The sequence below is a fragment of the Pan paniscus genome, chromosome 5 (assembly GCF_029289425.2).
Source record: "Pan paniscus chromosome 5, NHGRI_mPanPan1-v2.0_pri, whole genome shotgun sequence".
Lineage (NCBI taxonomy): Eukaryota > Metazoa > Chordata > Mammalia > Primates > Hominidae > Pan > Pan paniscus.
In genome coordinates, this window is record NC_073254.2 from 130,800,908 (window position 1) to 130,823,627 (window position 22,720).

At 40.9% G+C, this 22,720-nt stretch overlaps 1 protein-coding gene across 10 annotated transcripts in view; it reads right to left on the reverse strand.

Annotated features, from left to right (window-relative positions):
• CDK19 (cyclin dependent kinase 19) overlaps positions 1 to 22,720 on the reverse strand; it is a 206,037-nt gene that overhangs the window by 181,459 nt on the left and 1,858 nt on the right. For 2 of the 10 annotated variants that reach the window (XM_055114058.3, XM_055114057.3), the window contains exon 1: positions 2,036 to 2,089. The exons of the other annotated variants lie outside the window; for them this stretch is intronic. In XM_055114058.3, coding sequence (XP_054970033.2) covers positions 2,036 to 2,038 — 3 coding nt within the window. In that variant the 5' untranslated portion in view covers positions 2,039 to 2,089. Of the gene's footprint in view, positions 1 to 2,035; positions 2,090 to 22,720 lie in introns of those variants that run through there. 10 annotated transcript variants of the gene reach the window in all.

Here is a 22,720-nt window from a genome sequence, read left to right on the forward strand (position 1 = left end):
AGGTCTCACTATGTCGCCCAGGCTGAATTCAAACTCCTGGGTTCAAGCGATCCTCCTGCCTCAGCCTTCTGAGTAGCTGAGACTGCAGGCACACACGCTGTGCCCAGCTTGGTTTTTTAAATAATAATAATTACTATTATTATTTTTAGAGATAGGGTCTCGCTATGTTGTCTAGGCTGATCTTGAACTCCTGGCCTCAAGCAATCCTCCCACCTCAACCTCCCAAAGTGCTGGGATTACAGGCATAAGCCACCAAGCCCAGCCACCCAGCATGTTTTCTAATTTTTTCTTAAACTTTTTTTTTTTTTGAGACGGAGTCCCACTCTGTTGCCAGGCTGGAGTGCAGTGGCATGATCTCAGCTCACTGCAACCTCTGCCTCCCGGGTTCAAGCAATTCTCCTGACTCACCCTCCCAAGTAGCTGGGACTATAGGCACGTGCCACTATGTCCAGCTAATTTTTGTAAGTTTAGTAGAGACAGGGTTTCACCATGTTGGCCAGGATGGTCTCGATCTCTTGACCTCGTGATCCACCCACCTCGGCCTCCCAAAGAGCTGAGATTACAGGCGTGAGCCACCGTGCCTGGCCCTTTATTTATTTTTTTAATTTAATTTGAGAAAAGATAAGGTCTTCTCCTTTACCTTTTTTCTTTATTTTCAAGGCTAAAGTAAAAGAGCCCATCATCAAACCAATTTTTCTTTCCTAATATAATAAACTTTTTTTGTTGTTGTCTTGCTCTGTCACCCAGGCTGGAGTGCAGTGGCACAATCTCGGCTCACTGCAGTGGCGCAATCTCAGCTCACTGCAACCTCCGCCTCTCAGGTTCAAGCGATTCTCTTGCCTCGGCCTCCCGAGTAGCTGGGATTACAGACGCGTGCCACCATGCCTGGCTAATTTTGGTATTTTTAGTAGAGACGGGGTTTTGCCATGTTGCCAGGCTGGTCTCGAACTCCTGACCTCAGGTGATCCACCCGCCGCGACAGGCGAGGGATGGACATTCATGGCGAATACTTTTTTATAACAATTCATTACAGATGTGGATAAAATTCTATCTTCCTGCTGAATCTAACCAGATTAATCCTCACTCTCAAAAAACTGACTATAATTTTTACTCAATATCTACCCTTTCTATTTACTAACTTAACCTTCAGGGAAATTTATCATTGAAACCCCTCTATACAGATTTAGCGAATAAATAAACTAATGCTTTGCTGGAGACTTTTATACATTTTGACTCAATTACTCCTCGCAACAGTGAGGAGTATTTTGTCATCCAACAGATCTTACAGATGGGGAAACTGAGATACAGAGAGATTATTTAACTACCAAAATCCCACTGCTAGACAGTATTTATTAGCTGAGATTTGAAATAGGTTTTCAAAAGATTTTGGTACATCACAGTTTGTTTTTCCTTTGTATGTATATTTACTAGGAATCAGGAGCAAAAATCCTTCCCCGAGAACGGAAAATATGAGTAGTTTGTTAAGAGGGAATAAACATTATTCAAATCATTTAGTCCCCAAAAAATACTGTTTATTCAAATGCTGAAAAAGAAAATGTCTTTGTGACAGTAAACTAAACAAGGAGGCTTGGCTAATCGGTTTAGAGCAAAGGTAAAATCTAATACGACTCTGTTCTCTTCACTATTATAAATACCAAATTTCTCTGTGGTGTTTTCCTATCACTTATCTAAAAAGATAAGGACAACATCAGCATTATAAGGCTTTGCTTAAAAAAAATTATCCTAAATGTTAAGTCTTTATACTTATATGGACATGAAAGTCAACAAAATGTGTTTTGGTTGATTATGAAAAGTCTTTACACAGTGTGGGAGGCAGTTATAGTTCATAAATTGTACTTATCATTAAGAATGTGGGTTTTAACTGCTTAACATTAACTCAAAGATTTCTTTCCCACCTTTCATTGAACCCTTTGTTCCACACTGTGGCAGAGACTATTACTGACCGGCTTCCCCAGAGCCATTCACAACCTGTTTTCCCTTGTGTTCCTCTAATCCATAGAAGGCATTTGCTTACCATTTGGTTGGCACAGTCTCTTTTGCCTTTCAGCCTTTGCCTCTTCCCCTTCTTCCTGCCTAGAATGTGAAAGAAATACCTGGAGGCACAACAATCATTTGGGACCACATGTACAAAAACCACTGAACAGACAGAGGAAAGGAGGTGAATACTTGTTAATATCCTGGCACAACTGCACCAGCCCAGCATGCCCCATCTCTGGACCTTTCATTACAAGAGGAAAATAAACATCTTATTTGTACAATATTGGTTTTTCTGTTGCACAAAGCCAGAATGACAAATCCACACACGATAAACAGCATAGTTGTGTTCTTCCCAGTTTTTTTGTTTGTTTGTTTTAAGATGGAGTCTCGCTCTGTCACCCAGGCTGGAGTGCAGTGGCGCAATCTCAGCTCATTGCAACCTCTGCCTCCCGGGTTCAAGCAATTCTCCTGTCTCAGCCTCCCAAGTAACTGGGACTAAGGGCGTCCGCCACCACGCCTGGCTAACTTTTGTATTTTCAGTGGAGATGGGTTTTCACCATATTTGGTCAGGTTGGTCTCGAACTCCTGACCTCAGGTGATCCGCCCGCCTCGGCCTCCCAAATTGCTAGGATTACCTGTGAGTGACCGCGCCTGGCCTGTTCTTCCCAGTGTTAAATGACAGCTAGATTTGCACTCTCCTCTCTCCAGTAGTTTGAAACTTTTTTTTTTTTTTTTTGAGACGTGTCTCACTCTGTCACCAGGCTGGAGTGCAGTAGCGTCATCTTGGCTCACTGCAACCTCTGCCTCCCAGGTTCAAGTGATTCTCCTGCCTCAGCCTCCCGAGTAGCTGGGACTACAGGCGCCCACCACCACGTCCTGCTAATTTTTTTTGTATTTTTAGTAGAGACAGGGTTTCACCGTCTTAGCCAGGATGGTCTTGATCTCCTGACCTCGTGATCCACCCGCCTCAGCCTCCCAAAGTGCTGGGATTACAGGGGTGAGCCACCACACCTGGCCTGATATTTTTTAAAATGCTTTTAACAATTTCTACACCAAAACACAACATGAAACTTTGTTTATTCTTCACTACTTTTCAGAATAATACATATATCTGTGAAAAAAAAAATCACCCATTCTTCCAATAAAAATTAAGAGTAGGAAATTAAGATGACTAGAAAACTTCCTGGTAAATTATATTGTAGAACATATCTTTAACATAAAAGTAGAAAAATGTAGATGACAAGATTAGATAAATATAAAATATTCCAAGGAAAACTTGCTGCTGTCTTGTTTTGTTTTGGTGACAGGGTCTCAGTCTGTCGCCAAAGCTTGAGTGCAGTGGTGCGATCACGGCTCACTGTAGCCTCAACTTTCCCTGGCTCAGGTGTTTCTCCCACCTCAGCCTCCTGAGTAGCTGGGACTACAGGTGCATGTCACCATGCCTGGATAATTTTTGTATTTTTTGTAGAGACAGGGTTCCCCCTTGTTGCACAGGCTAGTCTGGAACTCCTGGACTCAAGCAATCCACACACCTTGGCCTCCCAAAGTGCTGGGATTACAAGTGTGAGTCACCATGCCCAGCATAAACTTCCTGCTTTTTAGTAAGTCAAAAATAATTACCAACTATAAAATGGGTAAAGACTAGTGAGGTTGGAAGAGGGGTGGTACCTCAACCATGAACTACAGGTCCTAGGAGCTAAGAGAGATGTAAATTGTAAGACTGGTAAGATCTTTAGCTCAGATGTAGGAAAATCATAGAGAAACAGCTCTAATTACTATCATGCTAAAGCAGAAACCATTTTAACTGTCAAATTGTGACAAAGAACATTCACAGCCACTGAGGTTGAGATGAGGGGCACTTTTTATATATTGTTAGTAGTAGTGGAGAAAACTATATATGAAAAAAATTAGGTTATAAATACTAAGAGCCTTAAACAACTAATACCCTTTGACACAGCAAATTAACTTATAAGACGCTATTTTAAGGAAAAAATTAGATATTAAGGACCAAGATTTAGACACAACAACAGCTATTAGTATTACACATATTATCAAAATATTAGGAAAAACTTAAATGTTCAACAAGCAGAGAGAGTTCAGTAAAGCATTGCATATTCATATAAGAGTATAAACATCCACTAAAAATCAAGTTCTTAAAAAAAATTTGATAATATAGATAAACACTGATCATATCTACAGTTAGAGGATCTTAAACTCATTCACAGAACCCTTAGTATCTTAGTAATTTGTTCACAGGACCCTAGGGCAAAGGAAATACCTAATGATTCCATTTATTACATAATTAGGTAAAGTAATTTAGTAACTACTTATGTCCAAACAACACATAATTATTCAAAAATAAAATACAGACTGCTGGGCACGGTGGCTCACGCCTGTAATCCCAGTACTTTGGGAGGCCAAGACAGGCAGATCATGAGGTCAAGAGATCGAGACCATCCTGGCCAACATGGAGAAACCCGGTCTCTACTAAAAATACAAAAAATTAGCTGGGCATGGCGGTGCACGCCTGTAGTCCCAGCTACTTGGGAGGCTGAGGGAGGAGAATCACTAGAACCAGGAGGCAGAGGCTGCAGTGAGCCAAGATTGTGCCACTGCACTCCAGCCTGGCAACAGAGTGAGATTCCGTCAAACAAACAAACAAATAAATAAATAAATAAAAATACAGGCTGGGAGTGGTGGCACATGCTTGTAATCCTAGCACTTTGGGAGGCTGAGGTGGGTGGACTGTTTGAGCTCAGGAGTTTGAGACCAGCCAACACAACATGGTGACACCCCCATCTCTACAAAAACTACAAAAATTAGCTGGGCATGGTGGCATGCACCTTCCAGCTACTCGGAAGGCTAAAATCAGAAGATGGCTTCAGCCCAGGAGGCAGAGGTTGCGGTGAGCTGAGACCATACCACTGCACCCCAACCTGAGCAATATAGTGAGACCATTTCAAATAAATAAATAAAAATAAAATACACATAAATTGATCTTTGCCTCAGCTGTGAGAAAAAATATACATATATGGCCAGGCACGGTGGCTCACGCCTGTAATCCCAGCACTTTGGGAGGCCAAGGTGGATGATCATTTGAGGTCAGGAGTTCGAGACCAGCCTGGCCAACATGGTGAAATCCCGTCTCTACGAAAAATACAAAAAAATTAGCCAGGCGTGGTGGCACACACCTGTAATCCCAGCTACTCAGGAGACTGAGGCACGAGAATTGCTTGAACCCAGGAGGCAGAGGTTGCAGTGAGCCAAGATTGTGCCACTGCACTCCAGCCGAGGCAACAGAGCAAAACTCCATCTCAAAAAAAAAAAAAAAAAATACACATAAATTGAAATAAGAAATTGGATTTTTGGCTGGGCACGGTGGCTCACACCTGTAATCTCACCACTTTGGGAGGCCAAGGTGGGTGGATCATGAGGTCAGGAGTTCAAGATCAGCCTGGCCAAGATAGTGAAACCCTGTCTCTACTAAAAATACAAAAATTAGCCAGGCACGGTGGCAGGTGCCTGTAATCCCAGGTACTCGGGAGGCTGAGGCAGGAGAATCACTTGAACCTGGGAGGCAAAGGTTGCAGTCAACCGAGATCGCGCCACTGCACTCCAGCCTAGGCGACAGAGGGAGACTTCGTCTCAAAAAAAAAAGAAAAAAAAGGCTTTTTCTGTTTTCAAAAAACATTTGTCAGTAATTTAACATCACTACAAAGAAGAGTTTGTGACTACTCTGATCTCATGTTTTGAACATTTACTAGACTTTGATTTCCTTAATAACCCATTTCTGTTAACCTCTTATTAAGAAACAAAAAAAGAAGGAAATGAACGGAAGAAAGAAAATGGAGGGAAGGAAGATAGAAAAGAAAAAAGGAAGAAAGCAGCAATGAAAACAAACAAAGACATTCTTCCCACTTCTTGGATTTTTAAACCACAATCTGAAGCAATAGCTACTATAGAAAGGAAACAGACTTTGTATGAACTCTAAGTTGAAAAATATATAGGCAGGGCGCAGTGGCGCACACCTGTAATCCCAACACTTTGGGAGGCCAAGACGGGTGGATCACCTGAGGTCAGAAGTTCGAGACCAGGCTGGCCAACATGGTGAAACCCCATCTCTACTAAAAACACAAAAATTAGCCAGGCGTGGTAGTGCATGCCTGTAATCCCAGCTAGTCGGGAGGCTGAGGCAGGAGAATCACTTGAACCTGGGAGGCAGAGGCTGCAGTGAGCCGAGATTGTGCCACTGCACTCCAGCCTGGGCGACAGAGCAAGACTCCGTCTCAAAAAAAAAAAAAAAGAAAGAAAGAAAAAGAAAGAAATATATATGGTTTGGATGTGTGCATTAATTCAGTTATAGAAATTAATACCACTACCCATGAATTATATGGCCTGACCATATGAGTCAGATGTACCGTACTAAAGAACAGTACTCCACAAACATGAGTGGTAACAAGAGTTCCATCCCAGGATGCCACCCCGTATAACAGAAGGGTAGATTAGAAGCTATTAAGAAGGCACTTAATAGTACATTATGTAAGATGGCAACTGTATTAAAGAAAAATCAGAAAAACAAAAAAAGTAAAAAATCCTAAGAGATTCTGGAGAGGAAAAATACAAGTTTGAAAAAAGAAACTTCCTGGCCAGGGATGATGGCTCCTGCCTGTGATCCCAGCACTTTAGGAGGCCGAGGCAAGTGTATCACCAGAGGTCAGGAGTTTGAGACCAGCCTGGCCAACATGGTGAAACCCCATCTCTACTTAAATACAAAAATTAGCTGGGCATGATGGCAGGCACCTGTAATCCCAGCTACTCAAGAGGCTGAGGGCAAGAGAATCCCTTGAACCCGGGAGACAGAGGTTGCAGTGAGCCAAGATCGCGACATCGCACTCCAGCCTGGGCGACAAGAGTGAGACTCTGTCTCCAGAAAAAAAAAAAAAAAAAAAAAGAAACTTCCCAGGAACAACAAGATATACCAGAAGACATGAAGCAACAGTTTTGAATGCTGAGAAAAAAAAAAAATTCTTAATATTTAAGTATTAATTCAGCCAAACTATCAATCAAGTATGAGAACAAAATACATTATCAGACATGCAAGAACTCAGAAAATCTACACATCCTATATGAAAATGCTACTTAAAAAGACATCCTCAGCCAGGCATGGTGGCTCACGCCTGTAATCCTAGTACTTTGGGAGGCTCAGGCAGGCAGATCACCTGAGCCCAAGAGTTCAAGACCAGCCTGGGCAGCATGGCAAAACCCTGTCTCTACAAAAAAATACAAAAATTAACCAGGCGTGGTAGTGGGTGCCTTTAAGCCTAGCTACTCAGGAGGCTGAGGTGGGAGAATCACCTGAGCCAGGAGGTCGAGGTTGCAGTGAGCTGTGATCATGCCACTGCACTCCAAACTGGGTGTTAAGAGTAAAACCCTGTATTTAAAAAAAAAAAAAAAAAAAAAATCCTCATCTAAAAACAACCAAAAGAAAAGAATCCAAAAAAAACCACACATAGAATACAAAGAAAAACTACTAGCTGAATATGACCCAGAAGACTTGAAGAAAAGGCAGAATAAATTATCATCAACAATTAGCCCTTAATACCTGGAACACTGTTTCAAGCAGCACTTATTTAATATAGTCATCCCTCAGTATGGTGTGGGGAGGAGTATGCGGACCATGTGGTTGGTTTCAGTTCCTTCCAAACCAAAATCCAAGAATGCTGAAGTCCCTGATATAAAATGGCACAGTATTTGCATATAACCTATATGTATCCTCTCGTATACTTTAAATCATCCCTAAATTACTTATAATACTTAATACAATGTAAATACTTTATAAATAGTTATGCTGGGTTTATTTGCATTATTTTTTATTGTTTTGGAGTCTTTTCTAATTTTTTTTTGGAGACAGGGTCTCACTCTGTTGCCAAGTCTGAATGGCAATGGCACAATCTTGGCTCACTGCAGCCTCAACCTCCCCAGCTCAAGTGATCTTCCCACCTCAGCCCCCAAGTTAGCTAGGACCACAGGCATGCACCACTATACCCAGCTAGTTTTTTTGTTTACTTTTTTGTAGAGACGAAGTCTCACTATATTGCTTAGGCTGGCCTTGAACTCCTGAGCTCAAGCAATCCACCCGTCTAGACCTCCCAAAGCGCTGGAATTATAGGTGTGAGCCACAGCACCTGACCTTGAATATTTTCAACACACAGTTGATTGAATCTGTGGATGCAGAACCCATAGATAGAGAGGGCTGACTGTACTAAAGATTACATTTCCTTCTCCACGAGTCTCAACATATTCATCTACTCAGCAGTAAATAAATTTTAAAATCATAGTATTTTAATGCTGTTGAATGCTTAAGTGTTCACTTTTTAGAATCAACCCATGGACAAAAGAGCACTGAATACACCAAAATACTACAAACATTATTACAAACATTATACTTTAAAAATTGGGAAGTAGCAATAAAGAGTGGGAAAGGTGTATTACTTCCTTTAACATTCATGTTAGAAAGACACAATCTCTAAAGATTGAACCAGGAAGAAACTGAAACCCTGAACAGACCAATATCAAGTTATGAAATGGAATCAGTAATTAAAAGCCTACCAACCAAAAATAGCCCTGGACCAGATGGATTCACAGTTGAATTCTGCCAGACGTACAAAGAAGAGCTGGTACCAATCCTACTGAAACTATTCCAAAAAATCAAGGAGGGAGGATTCCTCCCTAATTTATTCTACGAAACCAGTATCATCCTGATACTAAAATCTGGCAAAGATACAACAAACGAAGAAAACTACAGGCCAATATCCCTGATGAACATAGATGCAAAAATCCTCAGCAAAATACAAACCAAATCCAGCAGCACATTGAAAAGATAATTCACTACGATCAAGTGGGCTTTATTCCTGGGATGCAAGGATGGTTCAACACATACAAATCAAGAAATGTGATTCACCACATAAACAGAAATAAAAACAAAAACCACACGATCATCTCAATTGGCACAGAAAAAGCATGTGACAAATCTAACATTCCCTTCATGACAAAAATGCTCAACAAACAAGGCACTGAAGGAACATAGCTCAAAATAATAAGAGCCATCTATGACAAACCCACAGCCAACATCATACTGAAAGAGCAGAAGTTGGATGCATTCCCCCAAGAACTGAAACAAGACAAGGATGCCCACTCTCACCACCCCTATTCAATACAGTATTGGAAGCCCTAGCCAGAGCAATCAGGCAAGAGAGAGAAATGAAAGGCATCCAAACAGGAAAAGAGGAAGTCAAATGATCTATTTACTGATAATATGATCTTGTACCTAGAAAACCCTAAAGACTCCTTCAAAAGACTCCAAGACCCGATAAACGACTTCAGTACAGTTTCAGGATAAAAAATCAACATATAAAAATCAATCGCATTTCTATACACCAATAACATTCAAGCTGAGAACCAAACCAAGAATGCAATATTGGCCGGGGGCTGGGGGAAGGAGCTGGCTCACACCTGTAATCGGCAGCACTTTGGGAGGCCAAGGTGGGAGGACTGCTTGAGCCCAGGAGTTCAAGACCAGCTTTGGCAACATAGTGAGACCCTGTCTCCACAAAAAATTTAAAAAGTAGCCAGGCTTAATGGTGTACGCCTGTGGTCCCAGCTACTCAAGAGGCTGAGGTGGGAGAACTGCTTGCCCCAGGAGATTGAGACTCCACTGAGCCATGATCATGCCACTGCACTCCAGCCTCAGTGACAGAGCAAAACTCTGTCTCAAAAAAGTAAAATAAATTACAGGTTTTTTTGTGTTTTTTTTTTTTAGAGACAGGGTTTTGCACTGTCGCCCAAGCTAGAGTGCAGTGGCGTCATCTCGGCTTACTGCAAGCTCCGCCTCCCAGGTTCACACCATTCTCCTGCCTCAGCCTCCCGAGTAGCTGGGACTACAGGTGCCCACCACTGCACCCGGCTAATTTTTTGTATTTTTAGTACAGACAGGGTTTCGCAGTGTTAGCCAGGATGGTCTCGATCTCCTGACCTCGTGATCCACCTGCCTTGGCCTCCCAAAGTGCTGGGATTACAGGCATGAGCCACCACACCCAACCTTAAAGTTATTTTAAATTTTTTTAAATAAGAAAAAGACAACCCTATTAAAAAGTGAGCGAAGGACATGAATGGACACTTCTCAAAAGAAGACATACAAGTAGCGAAAAAACATGGGAGAAAATGCTCAATATCACTAATCATCAGAGAAACACAAATTAAAATCACAGTGAGATACCATCTTACACCAGTCAGAATTGCTATTATCAAAAATAAAAAGCAAGAGATGTTGGCAAGGTTGAGGAGAAAAGGGAATGCTTATATACAGTTGGTGGGAATATAAATTAGCTCAGCCCCTGTGGAAAGCAGTTTGGAGATTCCTCAAAGAATCAAAAATAGAATTACCATTTGACCCAGCAATCCCATTACTAGGTATCTACCCAGAGGAAAAGAAATCATTCCACCAAAAAGACACCTGCACTCGTATATTTATCATAACACTATTCACAATAGAAAAGTCATGGAATCCTCCTGGGTGTCTATCAACAGTTAAAAAGAAAATGTGGTATATATACACCATGGAATACTATGCAGCCATAAAAAAGAATGAAATCATGTCCTTTGCAGCAACATGGGTTGGGCTGGAGGCCATTATCCTAAGTGAAATAAGTAAGAAAACAGAAAATTAAATACCGCATGTCCTCACTTATAAGTGGGAGCTAAACAATGGGTACACACAGACATAAAGATGGGAACGATAGACACTGGGGACTCCAAAAGGGGAAAAACAGAGGGGAAAGGGTTGAAAAGCTACCTACTGGGTACTATGTTCACTATTTGGTGATGGGTTCAATACAAGCCCAAACTCAGCATTATGCAATATACCCATGTAACAAACCTACCCATGTAACAAACCTGCACATGTATCCCCAAATCTAAAATTTAAAAGAAGAAAAAAAATTCACATTGACATCAGAGATAGTATCTAAATTGATACATAATGAAAAAGAAATTTAAGTTTATAATTTAAAGCCATAAAAGTATTTACTAGAAACAAATTAAAATAGAAGCAATAAATTTGAAGGTTAGGATGAGAAAACAAAAGGGGGTAGTAGGATTTCACAAAATTGCTCAGCTTCTCTGATGGAAACTTAACAAAAATTGCCTAAAGTTGATAAATCAAGAAGCAGAATTATATGCATATTATTTAAAGTTATAATGGTAAGCAACAGTAAGCAACAGCAAAACTTAAACAGAAATGGTTAACACTGGTTACCTCTGAGATGTGACAAGGACGGTCTCCGGCACAGACAGTAAGAAGGAAGGCTTTGACTTTTTTTTTTTTTTCTTTTGAGACAGCGTCTTGCTCTGTAGCCCAGGCTGGAGGGCAGTGGCGCCATCTCGGCTCACTGCAACCTCCGCCTCCCAGGTTCACGCCATTCTCCTGCCTCAGCCTCCTGAGTAGCTGGGACTACAGGAGCCTGCCACCATGCCCGGCTCATTTTTGGTATTTTTAGTAGAGACGGGGTTTCATTGTGTTAGCCAGGATGGTCTCGATCTCCTGACCTCGTGATCCACCCGCCTTGGCCTCCCAAAGTGCTGGGATTACAGGCGTGAGCCACCGCGTCCAGCCTAGACTTTTACTTTTCATTTTATATACAACTATACTAAGTTTTTTTACCATGTGTAACCATTGTTTCATAATTTTAATAGCATAAAATTATTTCCACTTTGATACAAATATACAACAAAGATCAACAGATTGCTGAAAAATCAGTTAATAGAATTCTGGTTTTGTAAGTAAGACAAGATCAAATTACATAAAACCTTTCAGAAAACAGAAAAGTCCTTTTTTAAATTTGCACCTAAATCCTAAAATAATAGGATTTACTCAGTGTTTAAGTCACTCTTAAAATGCAATTACAATAACTACACTGAGGTTGGGTGCAGTGGCTTACACTTGTAATCCCAGCACTTTGGGAGGCCAAAGCGGGTAGATGGCTTGAGCCCAGGAGTTCGAGACCAGTCTGGGCAACATGGAAAAATCCATTGTCTCTACAAGAAATGCAAGAATTAATCAGGCATGGTGGTAACATGCCTGTAGTCCCAGCTACTCAAGAGGCTGAGATGGGAGGATCATTTGAGCACAGGAAGTCCAGGCTACAGCGAGCTGTGACTGCACCACTTTCACTTCAGCCTGGGTGACAAGAGCAAGACCGTCTCAAGAAAAGAAAGAGAAGACAGAAAGAAATACAGAACGAAAAGAAAAGAAAACAGAGAAAGGGACGGAGGGAAGGAGTTTTCCAGAAACCATGGACTTACCTTTCTGTCCAAATTTAAATATCTACAAATATCAGCAAAACACTTTGCCATGAATAGGTTTTGTTCTATAACTACAGAACAAAACAAAGTTAACTGGCCTACTTGGTAAATAAATCCATTCCCTAATCACATTCAGCTTAGTAACTGAGATCATCCATCACAAACCCTCACTGAAAAAAATGTTTTTAAATAGAAAATACACAATAGGTTTAAAGCCTCTATAAGAAGAGTGTATTTTTCCTTTAGCAAGACTTATTATAGTTCAAGTTAAAGATTTTTTTTTTCTTTTTTATTTTTGAGATGGAGTCTTACTCTGTGGCCCAGGCTGGAGTGCAATGGCGCGATCTCGGCTCACTGAAACCTCTGCCTCCCGGGTTCAAGCGATTCTCCTGCCTCAGACCCGAGTAGCTGGGACTACTCAGGGTAGGTGCGTGCCACCACGCTGGGCTAATTTTTGTATTTTTTAGTAGAGATGGGGTTTCACCATATTGGCCAGGCTGGTCTCGAACTGACCTCGTGATCCGCCCACCTCGGCCTCCCAAAGTGCTGGGATAACAGGTGTGAGCCACCACACCCCGCCAAGTTAAAGATATTTTATAAAGACCTGTTGCCGGGCGCGGTGGCTCACACCTGTAATCCCAGCACTTTGGGAGACCGAGGCGGGCGGATCACGAGGTCAGGAGAACGAGACCATCCTGGCTAACACGGTGAAACCCCGTCGCTATTAAAAATACAAAAAAATTAGCCGGGCGTGGCGGTGAGCGTCTGTAGTCCCAGCCACTCGGGAGGCTGAGGCAGTAGAATGGCGTGAACCCGGGAGGCGGAGCTTGCAGTGAGCCGAGATCGCGCCACTGCACTCCAACCTGGGCGACAGAACAAGACTTCGTCTCAAAACAAACAAAAAAAAAAGACACCTGTTATTTGAGGACTTTACAGGTTTTTATTTCTCTTTGATCACTCACTTCTGGATAAGAACTCAAACCCTCAATAAATAACTACTGCTGCACGCTTGTATCCTGAATTACATCCTGTCTTCTCTCTTGAGACTCTCTTTTATCCTGTACAGTGCACATTCAAAACAGCTATTACAGGAAGTGTTGGACTAATCAGCTATTTGTAAACGGACAAAAATCTTTAAATAGCTTTGTCTGCTACTCCTTTATGGTTCTAGATACTACTGGTTTTAAAGAAATTGTCATGCTAGTTGTTCATCTTGTCCCTTTGTTTTAGAATCCCAAAGTAGCACTAATATATAGTCACAACATTATAACAAGTTGATCTTTAAAAAAACACATTAGTTTTTAAACATCCAAATACTCTAATAGTTTATCACCAAGAAAATTGCAAATTGTAATATATTGCTTTAAAATCTTCTATATTGTCATCTAACCCTGCACTATAGAATAATTTTTCAAAACAAATAGATGTCCCTCAGTATACCTGAAGGGTTGGTTCCGGGACCCCTGCATATACCAAAACCCACACATACTCAGGTCCTGCAGTTGGCCCTGGAGAACCCACCTATACAAAAAGTTGGCCCTCATATACGCAGGTTTCACAAATCTGCGTGTAAGTGGACCCACGCAGTTCAAACTCCTCCTGTTCAACAGTCAACTGTACACAATTTATAACACCACATATGAACTTATTTGTCTAGCATATTAAGTTCAAAAATATAGGACACTATATTTTATATACTTTAAAAAATAAAAATACTTAATTCATCAACACTGACATAGATTGCATTAAAAACCTTTCCATGGATCTACTCTTCCTATGTAAAACTCAGAGACATGCCTTTTCCATGCTCCTAAAACAGTAGCCATGAGAAAGTAGCTTAAGCCCAAGAGGCAGAGGTACAGTGAGCCAAGATCGTGCCACTGCACCCCAGCCTGGATAACACTTCTCAAAAAAAAAAAAAAAAAAAAAAAGAAAGTAACTTGTACTTCCTTTAACAAATGATTCATAGCTCATTTTTATGTGTTAATTATCACTGTCAGCCGGGTGCAGTGGCTGACGCTTGTAATCCCAGCACTTTGGGAGGCCGAGGTGGGCAGATCACCTGAGGTCAAGAGTTCGAGACCAGCCCGGCCAACATGATGAAACCCCGTTTCTACTAAAAAATACAAAATTAGCTAGGCATGGTGGCGCATTCCTGTAATCCCAGCTACTTGGGAGGCTGAGGCAGGAGAATCGCTTAAACCCGGGAGGCAGAGGTTGCGGTGAGCCAAGATTGTGCCATCACACAACAGCCTGGGCAAGAAGAGCGAAACTCCATCTCAAAAAAAAAAAAAAATTATTATTGTCTTAACATTTCACTTCCTTATTCTTAGCCAACCCCCCCATCTCCAGTCTTCAGATATTTCTATCTTATACATCACCATATTAGTAAACCATTCCAAGCCATTACTTCCAAAGGTAAACGGCTTCTAGGACTTTAACTTACAGACACATTAATAGGTACAAAATGCTGTGCTTACTAGGATATTCACTTCAGTGTTAGCACTAGCAAGACTGGAGACAGCCAATGATGTAAGTCAATACAATGAGATACAACAAAACTATTAAGAGAAACAAGGCATCTCTGTATATAGATATGTCATAATGTTTAAGCAATGTTTAAGATTTAAAATATGGGCCAAGATTTAAAATACGGTGGCTCACGCCTGTAATCCCAGCACTTTGGGAGGCTGAGGCAGATGGATCACTTGAGGTCAGGAGTTCGAGACCAGCCTGGCCAACATGGTGAACACTGTCTCTACTAAAAATACAAAAAATTAGCCAGGTATAGTGGTATGTGCCTGTGGTCCCCGCTACTCAGGAGGCTGAGGCAGGAAAACTGCTTGAACCTGGGAGGTGGTGGTTGCAGTGAGCCAAGATCTTCCCACTGCACTCCAGCCTGGGTGACAGAGAAAGACTCCGTCTCAATAAATAAATTCAATAAATAAAAATAAAAATAAAAATAGGGCCAGGCATGATGGCTTATGCCTGTAACCCCAGCACTTTGGGAGGTCAAGGTAGGAGGATTACTTGAGGCCAGGAGTTCAAGACCAGACTGAGAGACATAGCAAGACCTCATCTCTACAAATAATTAAAAAAAAAAAAAAAAAAAAAAAAGCTGGGCATGGCCCACATCTGTAGTCCCAGTTACTCAGGAGGCTGAGGTGAAACAATCACTTGAGCCCAAGAGACAGACTTGCTTGAGCCCAGGCAGCCAAAGCTGCAGTGAGCCATGATCTAAAAATAGAAAAGTGTGCAGCACACTAGCATGTCATATTTAATGACATCTTTAAGTTAACACACATGCACATACCCCAAAAGAAAATCCTCTTAAAGGACAACCAAGAATGATTGCCCCTAAAAAAGGGACAGAATGGCTGGGAAAGGGATGACTTACGTTACACTGGTGGTTTTTTGTTATTTTTGTTTTATTGAAACAGAGTCTCACTCTGTCACCCAGGCTGGAGTGCAGTGGTGCAATATTAGCTCACTGCAGCTTCCACCTCCCAGGTTCAAGCAATTATTGTGCCTTAGCCTCCCAAGTAGCTGGGATTACAGGTGTGTACTACCACGCCCGGCTAATTTTTTGTATTTTTAGTAGAGACGGAGTTTTCGCTGTTGGCAAGGCTGGCCTTGATCTCCTTGCCTCAAGTGATCTGCCCACCTCGGCCTCCCCAAAGAGCTGGGATTATAGGCATAAGCCACCGTGCCCAGCCACATTGTATATTTTTACGCACATATACTATTTACAAACTTTTTTTTATAATACCTTTTTTTTTTTTTTAAGAGTCTCGTTCTGCTGCCCATGCTGAAGTGCAATGGCATCATCATAGCTCACTATAGCCTCAAACTCCTGGGCTCAAGCAATCCTCCCACCTCATCCGGCCATAAAATACTTTTTTGAAAAAGTAGTTAAATATCCTTGATTCCATTCATAAATTGATAGTTCTTCAAGTATTGGTTTGCTTTATCAAGCTATTTCAGCCTTAATATTTCTCCTATAACTTGAAAAAAGACATAACAGTTTTCCTATTTATCCACACCCTGATTTAAACATTTTTATTGAAAGGTCACTTGATGGATCAGAGAATTATCTGTTGCTAAGCCACTCATCCAAAGACTCTAAACCTACACAATCCAATGTGATAGCTACTAATTAGTTTCTCAATCACACTAACTACATTCCAGTAATCGATACCTATGTGTGGCTTGTGGCTAGCATATTGGACAGCACGGATGCTAAACATTTTCAGATCACTGCAGAGAGTTCTACTGGACATCACTGCTCTACACCAGGAGTCAGCAAACTATAGCCTGCAGACTAAATTGAGCCAACTGCTTATTTGTATAAATAAAGGTCTACTGGAACACAGCCATCCTTATCCATACTGGTTTATTTATTATCTGTCGATGCTTTGGCACTACAATAGAGTTGAGTAATTGCACCAGAGACAGTAAAGCCCAAAAGGCCTAAAATATTTAGTATCTGCCAGAAAAAGTTTGCTGATCACTGCTCTAGATTATCAAATTTCATTGAAAAAGAACACATTAATTTCCCTTAGGCCTCAAAAAGTTTTTGAAGGCTTGCATTACAAAAATGACAAACCAGTTAAACATAAACAGATGTCTACTTCATTTACTAAGTGTTAAAGATACTTAATCTTTTACCATAAACCCATAAAACCAAAATTTGTCCTAAAATGTATTTAAATACTGGTATTTTCTAAGCATCTCTATAAAATAGCTAGTAAAAGCACAGAAGACAGATTACTAGTCTAGCAATTCTAAAAGAGCTGGCCTAAGAGAAAATATTTATTTCTCAAAAATATGCCTATTTTCCTTAGCAATATCTAATATCTGTTCAAAGAAATGGGGCCAGGCGTGGTGGCTCACACTTGTAATCCCGGCACTTTGGGAGGCCGAGGCGAGTGGATCATGAGGTCAGGAGATTTAGACCATCCTGGCTAACACGGGGAAACCCCATCTCTACTAAAAATACCAAAAAAAAAAAAAAATTTGCCGGGCATGGTGGTGGGCGCCTGTAGTCCCAGCTACTTGGGAGGCTGAGGCAGGAGAATGGCATGAACCCAGGAGGCGCAGCTTGCAGTGAGCCGAGACTGCGCCACTGCACTCCAGCCTGGGAGACAGCAAGACTCCATCTCAAAAAAAAAAAAGGAAATGGGCCGGGCACAGTGACTCATGTCTGTAATCCCAGCACTTTGGGAGGCTGAAGCAGAAGGATCACTGGAGCCCAGGAGTTCGAGACCAGCCTGGGCAACACAGTGAACACAGTGAGACCTCGTCTCTACAAAACAACAACAAAAATTAGCCAGCACGTGCATCTGTGGTCCTAGCTACGCAGGAGCCTGAGGCAGGAGGATCACTTGAGCCCAGGAGTTCAAGGCTACAGTCAGCTACGACTGCACGACAGCACTCCAGCCTTGGTGATAGAGTGAGACAGTCTCAAGTGAAAAAAATGAAAAAAGAAATTTATCAACTGTTTGGAAAAGCAGTACATTTCTTAGAAAAAATACATTAGAAGTATTTACATCTAACCACCTATTTCATATAACATTACTGTATTTCAGGCTTTCAAAGCAATTACTGAAAACATCGTTTTTTAAGAAAAGTAAATAAACTTGCGTTTTTAAAGGAATTTGGTCTGCTTTTAAAATCAGTGGAGCATCTTTACCAATTAAAGGCATTTTTAATTGAATATAATTTTGTGTATTATGTGACCAACTCTGTACAAGGCACTGGACATAGAATGATGATCCTTTTGCAGCTAGTAATTTATGAGGCATATTAGTATCACTTACAGTGACTTTACATATGTAAGAACAAAGGGGTAGAAACACAGCTGAGGAGTACACCGAGTGATTAAGAGAAGGCTTCAAGGAGGAAAGCTATTTGAGTTGGGTATTGAAGTATGAGTTTGACAGGTTTGTAAGGGTAAGGGAAAAGGGGGAGGGAAGAATGGCACAGCAACACCATTCTAGAGTGAATGTAGAACAAAGAAAATGAGACATGAAAGGACTTAAGTACCAGAAAATACGAGTTCAATGCTACAGAAGTATATAGCTTAAATGCAACTGGAAAAAAGAAATGGTGGCAGGTACAAAGACTACAGACTTCAAGGTCTGAATGTAAATGTCTTTACATGACAAACTAAGGAATTAAAATTGGATCTAAGTCTCAAGTATGAATCATGCAAGGAGAGAAGAGAAAGAGATGAGATTGGATCTGATAGTATAAGCCATAGCAAACGTATAGCTTTCCAAAAAGAGATATGACATGATTGATTTTATAGGAAAATGACACTAGCAGCAATTTGCATCTTGGACTATAGTGAGAGACCAATCAGCTACTATCCAAATCAGAAATAATGGCCAAAAGTGTTGACAGTGAGGATGAAGAAAAAAACAGATGAAAAGCAGCAGCATGGCCAGGTAAGGTGGCTCACGCCTATAATCCCAGCACTTTGGGAGGCCGAGGCAGGTGGATCACCTGAGGTTGGGAGTTCGAGACCAGCCTAACCAACATGGAGAAACCCCATCTCTATTAAAAATACAAAATCAGCTAGGCGTGGTGGCGCATGCCTGTAATCCCAGCTACTCGGGAGGCTGAGGCAGGACAATCGCTGGAACCCAAGAGGCGGAGGTTGCAGTGAGCTGAGATCGCACAATTGCACTCCAGCCTGGGCAACAAGAGCAAACTCCATCCCAAAAAAAAAAAAAAAGAAAAAAGAAAAGCAGCAGCTACATGTAGTAGAATCTACAGTCCTGCACTCCCACTTTGTAAATGTCCTGTATATGTGATAATTTCCCTTTTCCATATTTTTTTTTTGTATAAATGCACTTTTGGCATGGAAAAAAGTTTATACAGTAAGTTACCAAGACTGGAGGTAAGATGGCCTTTTTTTGTTTTTCCTCCCATGGTATTAGGAAGGAAAATGCAAGAACTCTTGAGTTAGATGTGGATTACAGGCTATCTCTGCTGTGACACTATGAGCATGACAGTTAACCTCTCAAAGCTCTAGGTTTCTCATTTGTAAAAAGAGGAAATTGAACTAGATGATCTAAAACTTTGGAAAGTTCTAATCCTCTGATGATACTGACAAATCTTTAATCTTCTGTAAGTGTCCAACAAAAATGCAAATACAATAATCTAACTACAAACCGATTGTGAAAAACCCATCAAACACAGGCAAATACTATTGTACCTATTAGCTATATGCATCTACATGTACTCATTGTGAAGAATTTCATGACATACATTAAGTTATGTAGTCATCAACCACTCATTTGAAACCCTGACAAAACAAACTCTGTAAGCTGTGTCAGCCATGCAAGGCACCACGCTCGGCTAATTTTGTATTTTTAGAAGAGACGGGGTTTCGTCTTGTTGGCCAGGCTGGTCGACTGGTCTCAGGTGATCCACCTGCCTCGGCTTCCCAAAGTGCTGGGATTAAAGGTGTGAGCCACGGCGCCCGGCCAACAAAAGAACTTTTTAACAATATTCCTTTATCGATCAAATTTTTAAATGTTTCTAACTGGAAAAATGCAGTCTTGAAATTTGTAACCATAAATTGTCATGTGCGACTTCTTAATAATGAAGAAAATTTATTTTATGAATTCTTGCTTGTATTAAAAAGTTCAGAAATATTCTGAACTTGTTTCTCTTCAAGAGTAACATTTGGCTGGGTGTGGTGGCATAAGCCTGTAATGCCAGCACTTTGGGAAGCCAGGAGTTCAAGACCAACCTGAACAACACAGCAAGACCCTGTCTGTAAAACGAAAAAACAAAAAAAGAACAACTTTTAAACCGGATTTTTTTTTTTTAAGTAAAAGAGAGTTGGAGGTCCAGCATGGTGGCTCACACTTGTAATCCCAGCATTTTGGGAGGCTGAGACAGGAAGATCACTTGAGCCCAGGAGTTCAAGACTAGCTCTGGCAACACAGCAAGACCCTGTCTCTACAAAAAATATTCAAAAGTATAAATATTTTTTAAAAAAGGAGAGTTGGGTCAAAAGCCTCTCTTCCTGCAAAACAAAAAGGTGAACAAAGAACTTTTTTTTTTTTTGAGACAGAGTCTCGCTCTGTCGCCCTGGCTGGAGTGCAGTGGCGGGATCTCGGCTCACTGCAAGCTCCACCTCCCGGGTTCACGCCATTGTCCTGCCTCAGCCTCCCGAGCAGCTGGGACTACAAGTACCCGCCACCATGCCCGGCTAATTCCTTTTGTATTTTTAATAGAGACGGGGTTTCACCATGTTCACCAGGATGGTCTCGTTCTCCTGACCTCGTGATCCACCTGCCTCGGCCTCCCAAAGTGCTGGGATTACAGGCGTGAGCCACCGCACCCGACCCAGAGAACATTTTTAATTAAAGGTGAAAAACTCAGATGTAAATCTTGCATTTCCAGCCTCTTATAAATTTGTGATATAATTAATATTGCCTAAAGTCATACCTCAAGGGAAATAACATTTTGCTAACTGTAGTATTAAACTTTTCTAATGATATTTTATTTCTTCTAATGTTTCTTCTAAAGACCTGAACAATGTTTTGGTTATATACTACATTATATATACCAGAATCATTTCTCTTTAATGTAACCTATGTGATTTCTGGCTCCCTAAAATAGCATTATGCATTTTCTGAGTTAACCAAAATAAAATCTAGAAAGAGCTAAACTGTAATCTACCATGATCGGAGTGTAAAATCCTTTACTATGCAAATCTGCCCACAGTTTAAAACAGTAAAAAAAAAAAAAAAATTTAACATGAACCCAAAGGACACAGATGTTCTTTCAAATTGCTGGTATCAATGAACATAAAACTAATCCCACTACCAACCCACAAGAGACGTGGGTGTTTACTGTAAAGTTGCAAATCTCAACCAGATCTTTCATCCAGGAAAAAAGCCTTTATTACGGTTTTTCTTATACGTAATACAGTGATTTAAACTAATGCTTTCAGATCCTGAGAGGTTTTTTTTTTTTAAGAAAAAAAGCATTATATTTTGAAGACACACAAACTAATCTTACTCTAGTAAAGAAGCTTTATTAATTCTAATTAACAAATTTCACTCAAAAAGGAAGTGTATTCGAATCAAGTACTTTATTAGAGGGGAAAAATATTCAAAAAGAATAGAAGCAGGAATTATCTGGTTTTTGTTGTAAGCCCATACTATTCAAATACAATTCAGAAGCAGAATTTTTTACTTCTCAAAAGTTCCCTAATAAAAGAAAGCTATTTTAACAAAAAAAACACTAAGATACATTTTTTAAAACCAAAAGTATACCACAAAGTTAGCATGAGGAGTATGGGAAAAACCCACCTCAGATTTATTAACAATGTCCAAACAGGAAAACTGGATGTGCTTTCCCCAAATATAACTGATAAAATTCCCACAAGAACACTAGTATAACAGGTGGAGTGGATATTCCAAAACCAAAATATGTTAATTATAGTATCTCACATTCCATGATAAGCATTCAAGGACACCTGGTAATTAAAGGAATTATGAGAAATAACTGAGTACCTTAAGGCCTGTTCAGTTACAAGAGAAAAAAAAAAAAATTCTGCAATAATAATAATCCTTTACACTTGGATAGCACTTTGCAATTTTCACGATACCTTATGACAAAACACTTTATAGAGTTGTTTTATGAAGTTAGTGCATACGCACACAACGTACTTTAGTCCTAGAGTTCATATACCAACCACATCAAATTATAACAGCGCGCACAAAGATAAGCGGCACTTCAAATTTTACTAATGTCATTGTGGCTGATCATCACTTTATTCAGAAATGGTCCGTTACAATCCTCTTCCGTAGAGTTTGACTCTCTTTAAAGTCTATGCTGGACAGGGCATCTTCCTGGGTCCCTAGCTTTGGGGGAGGGTAATTCCTGCAGGAAGCTGGTTCCACCAGTCCTGCTGTAGCTGCTGTCTGCCCTCCAGGACCAAGGAAGGACAGGTATTCTCAGTACATTATCCAGCTCTTCTTAAGAGGACAACCAGTAAAGGCTTCCCAAGGTGTTCCTACAGTTCTCCCTCAACTCCTAGGAAAACAAAGGTTCAGGCCCAGCTCTGTCACTCCGTATTCCCTTCTTGATAATATAAGTACTCCACAAGCCCCAGCCCACAGTCATCTGGCAGAGGATGGAGTGGAGGACATAATACCCAAGATACCCAAGGGGCTGCGAGGTAAAGGGTGGGTAGCAGAGAATTCAGCCAACTCTTAAGTTGCCGCTTGCGAAACGCAGCTAGCCCATCAGGTCTCCTTCGAAGGGGGAAGGTACGCAATTCAGAATGTGAGAATGAGAAACCCGGGACGCCGGGCATACAACAGGGATGGGAGGA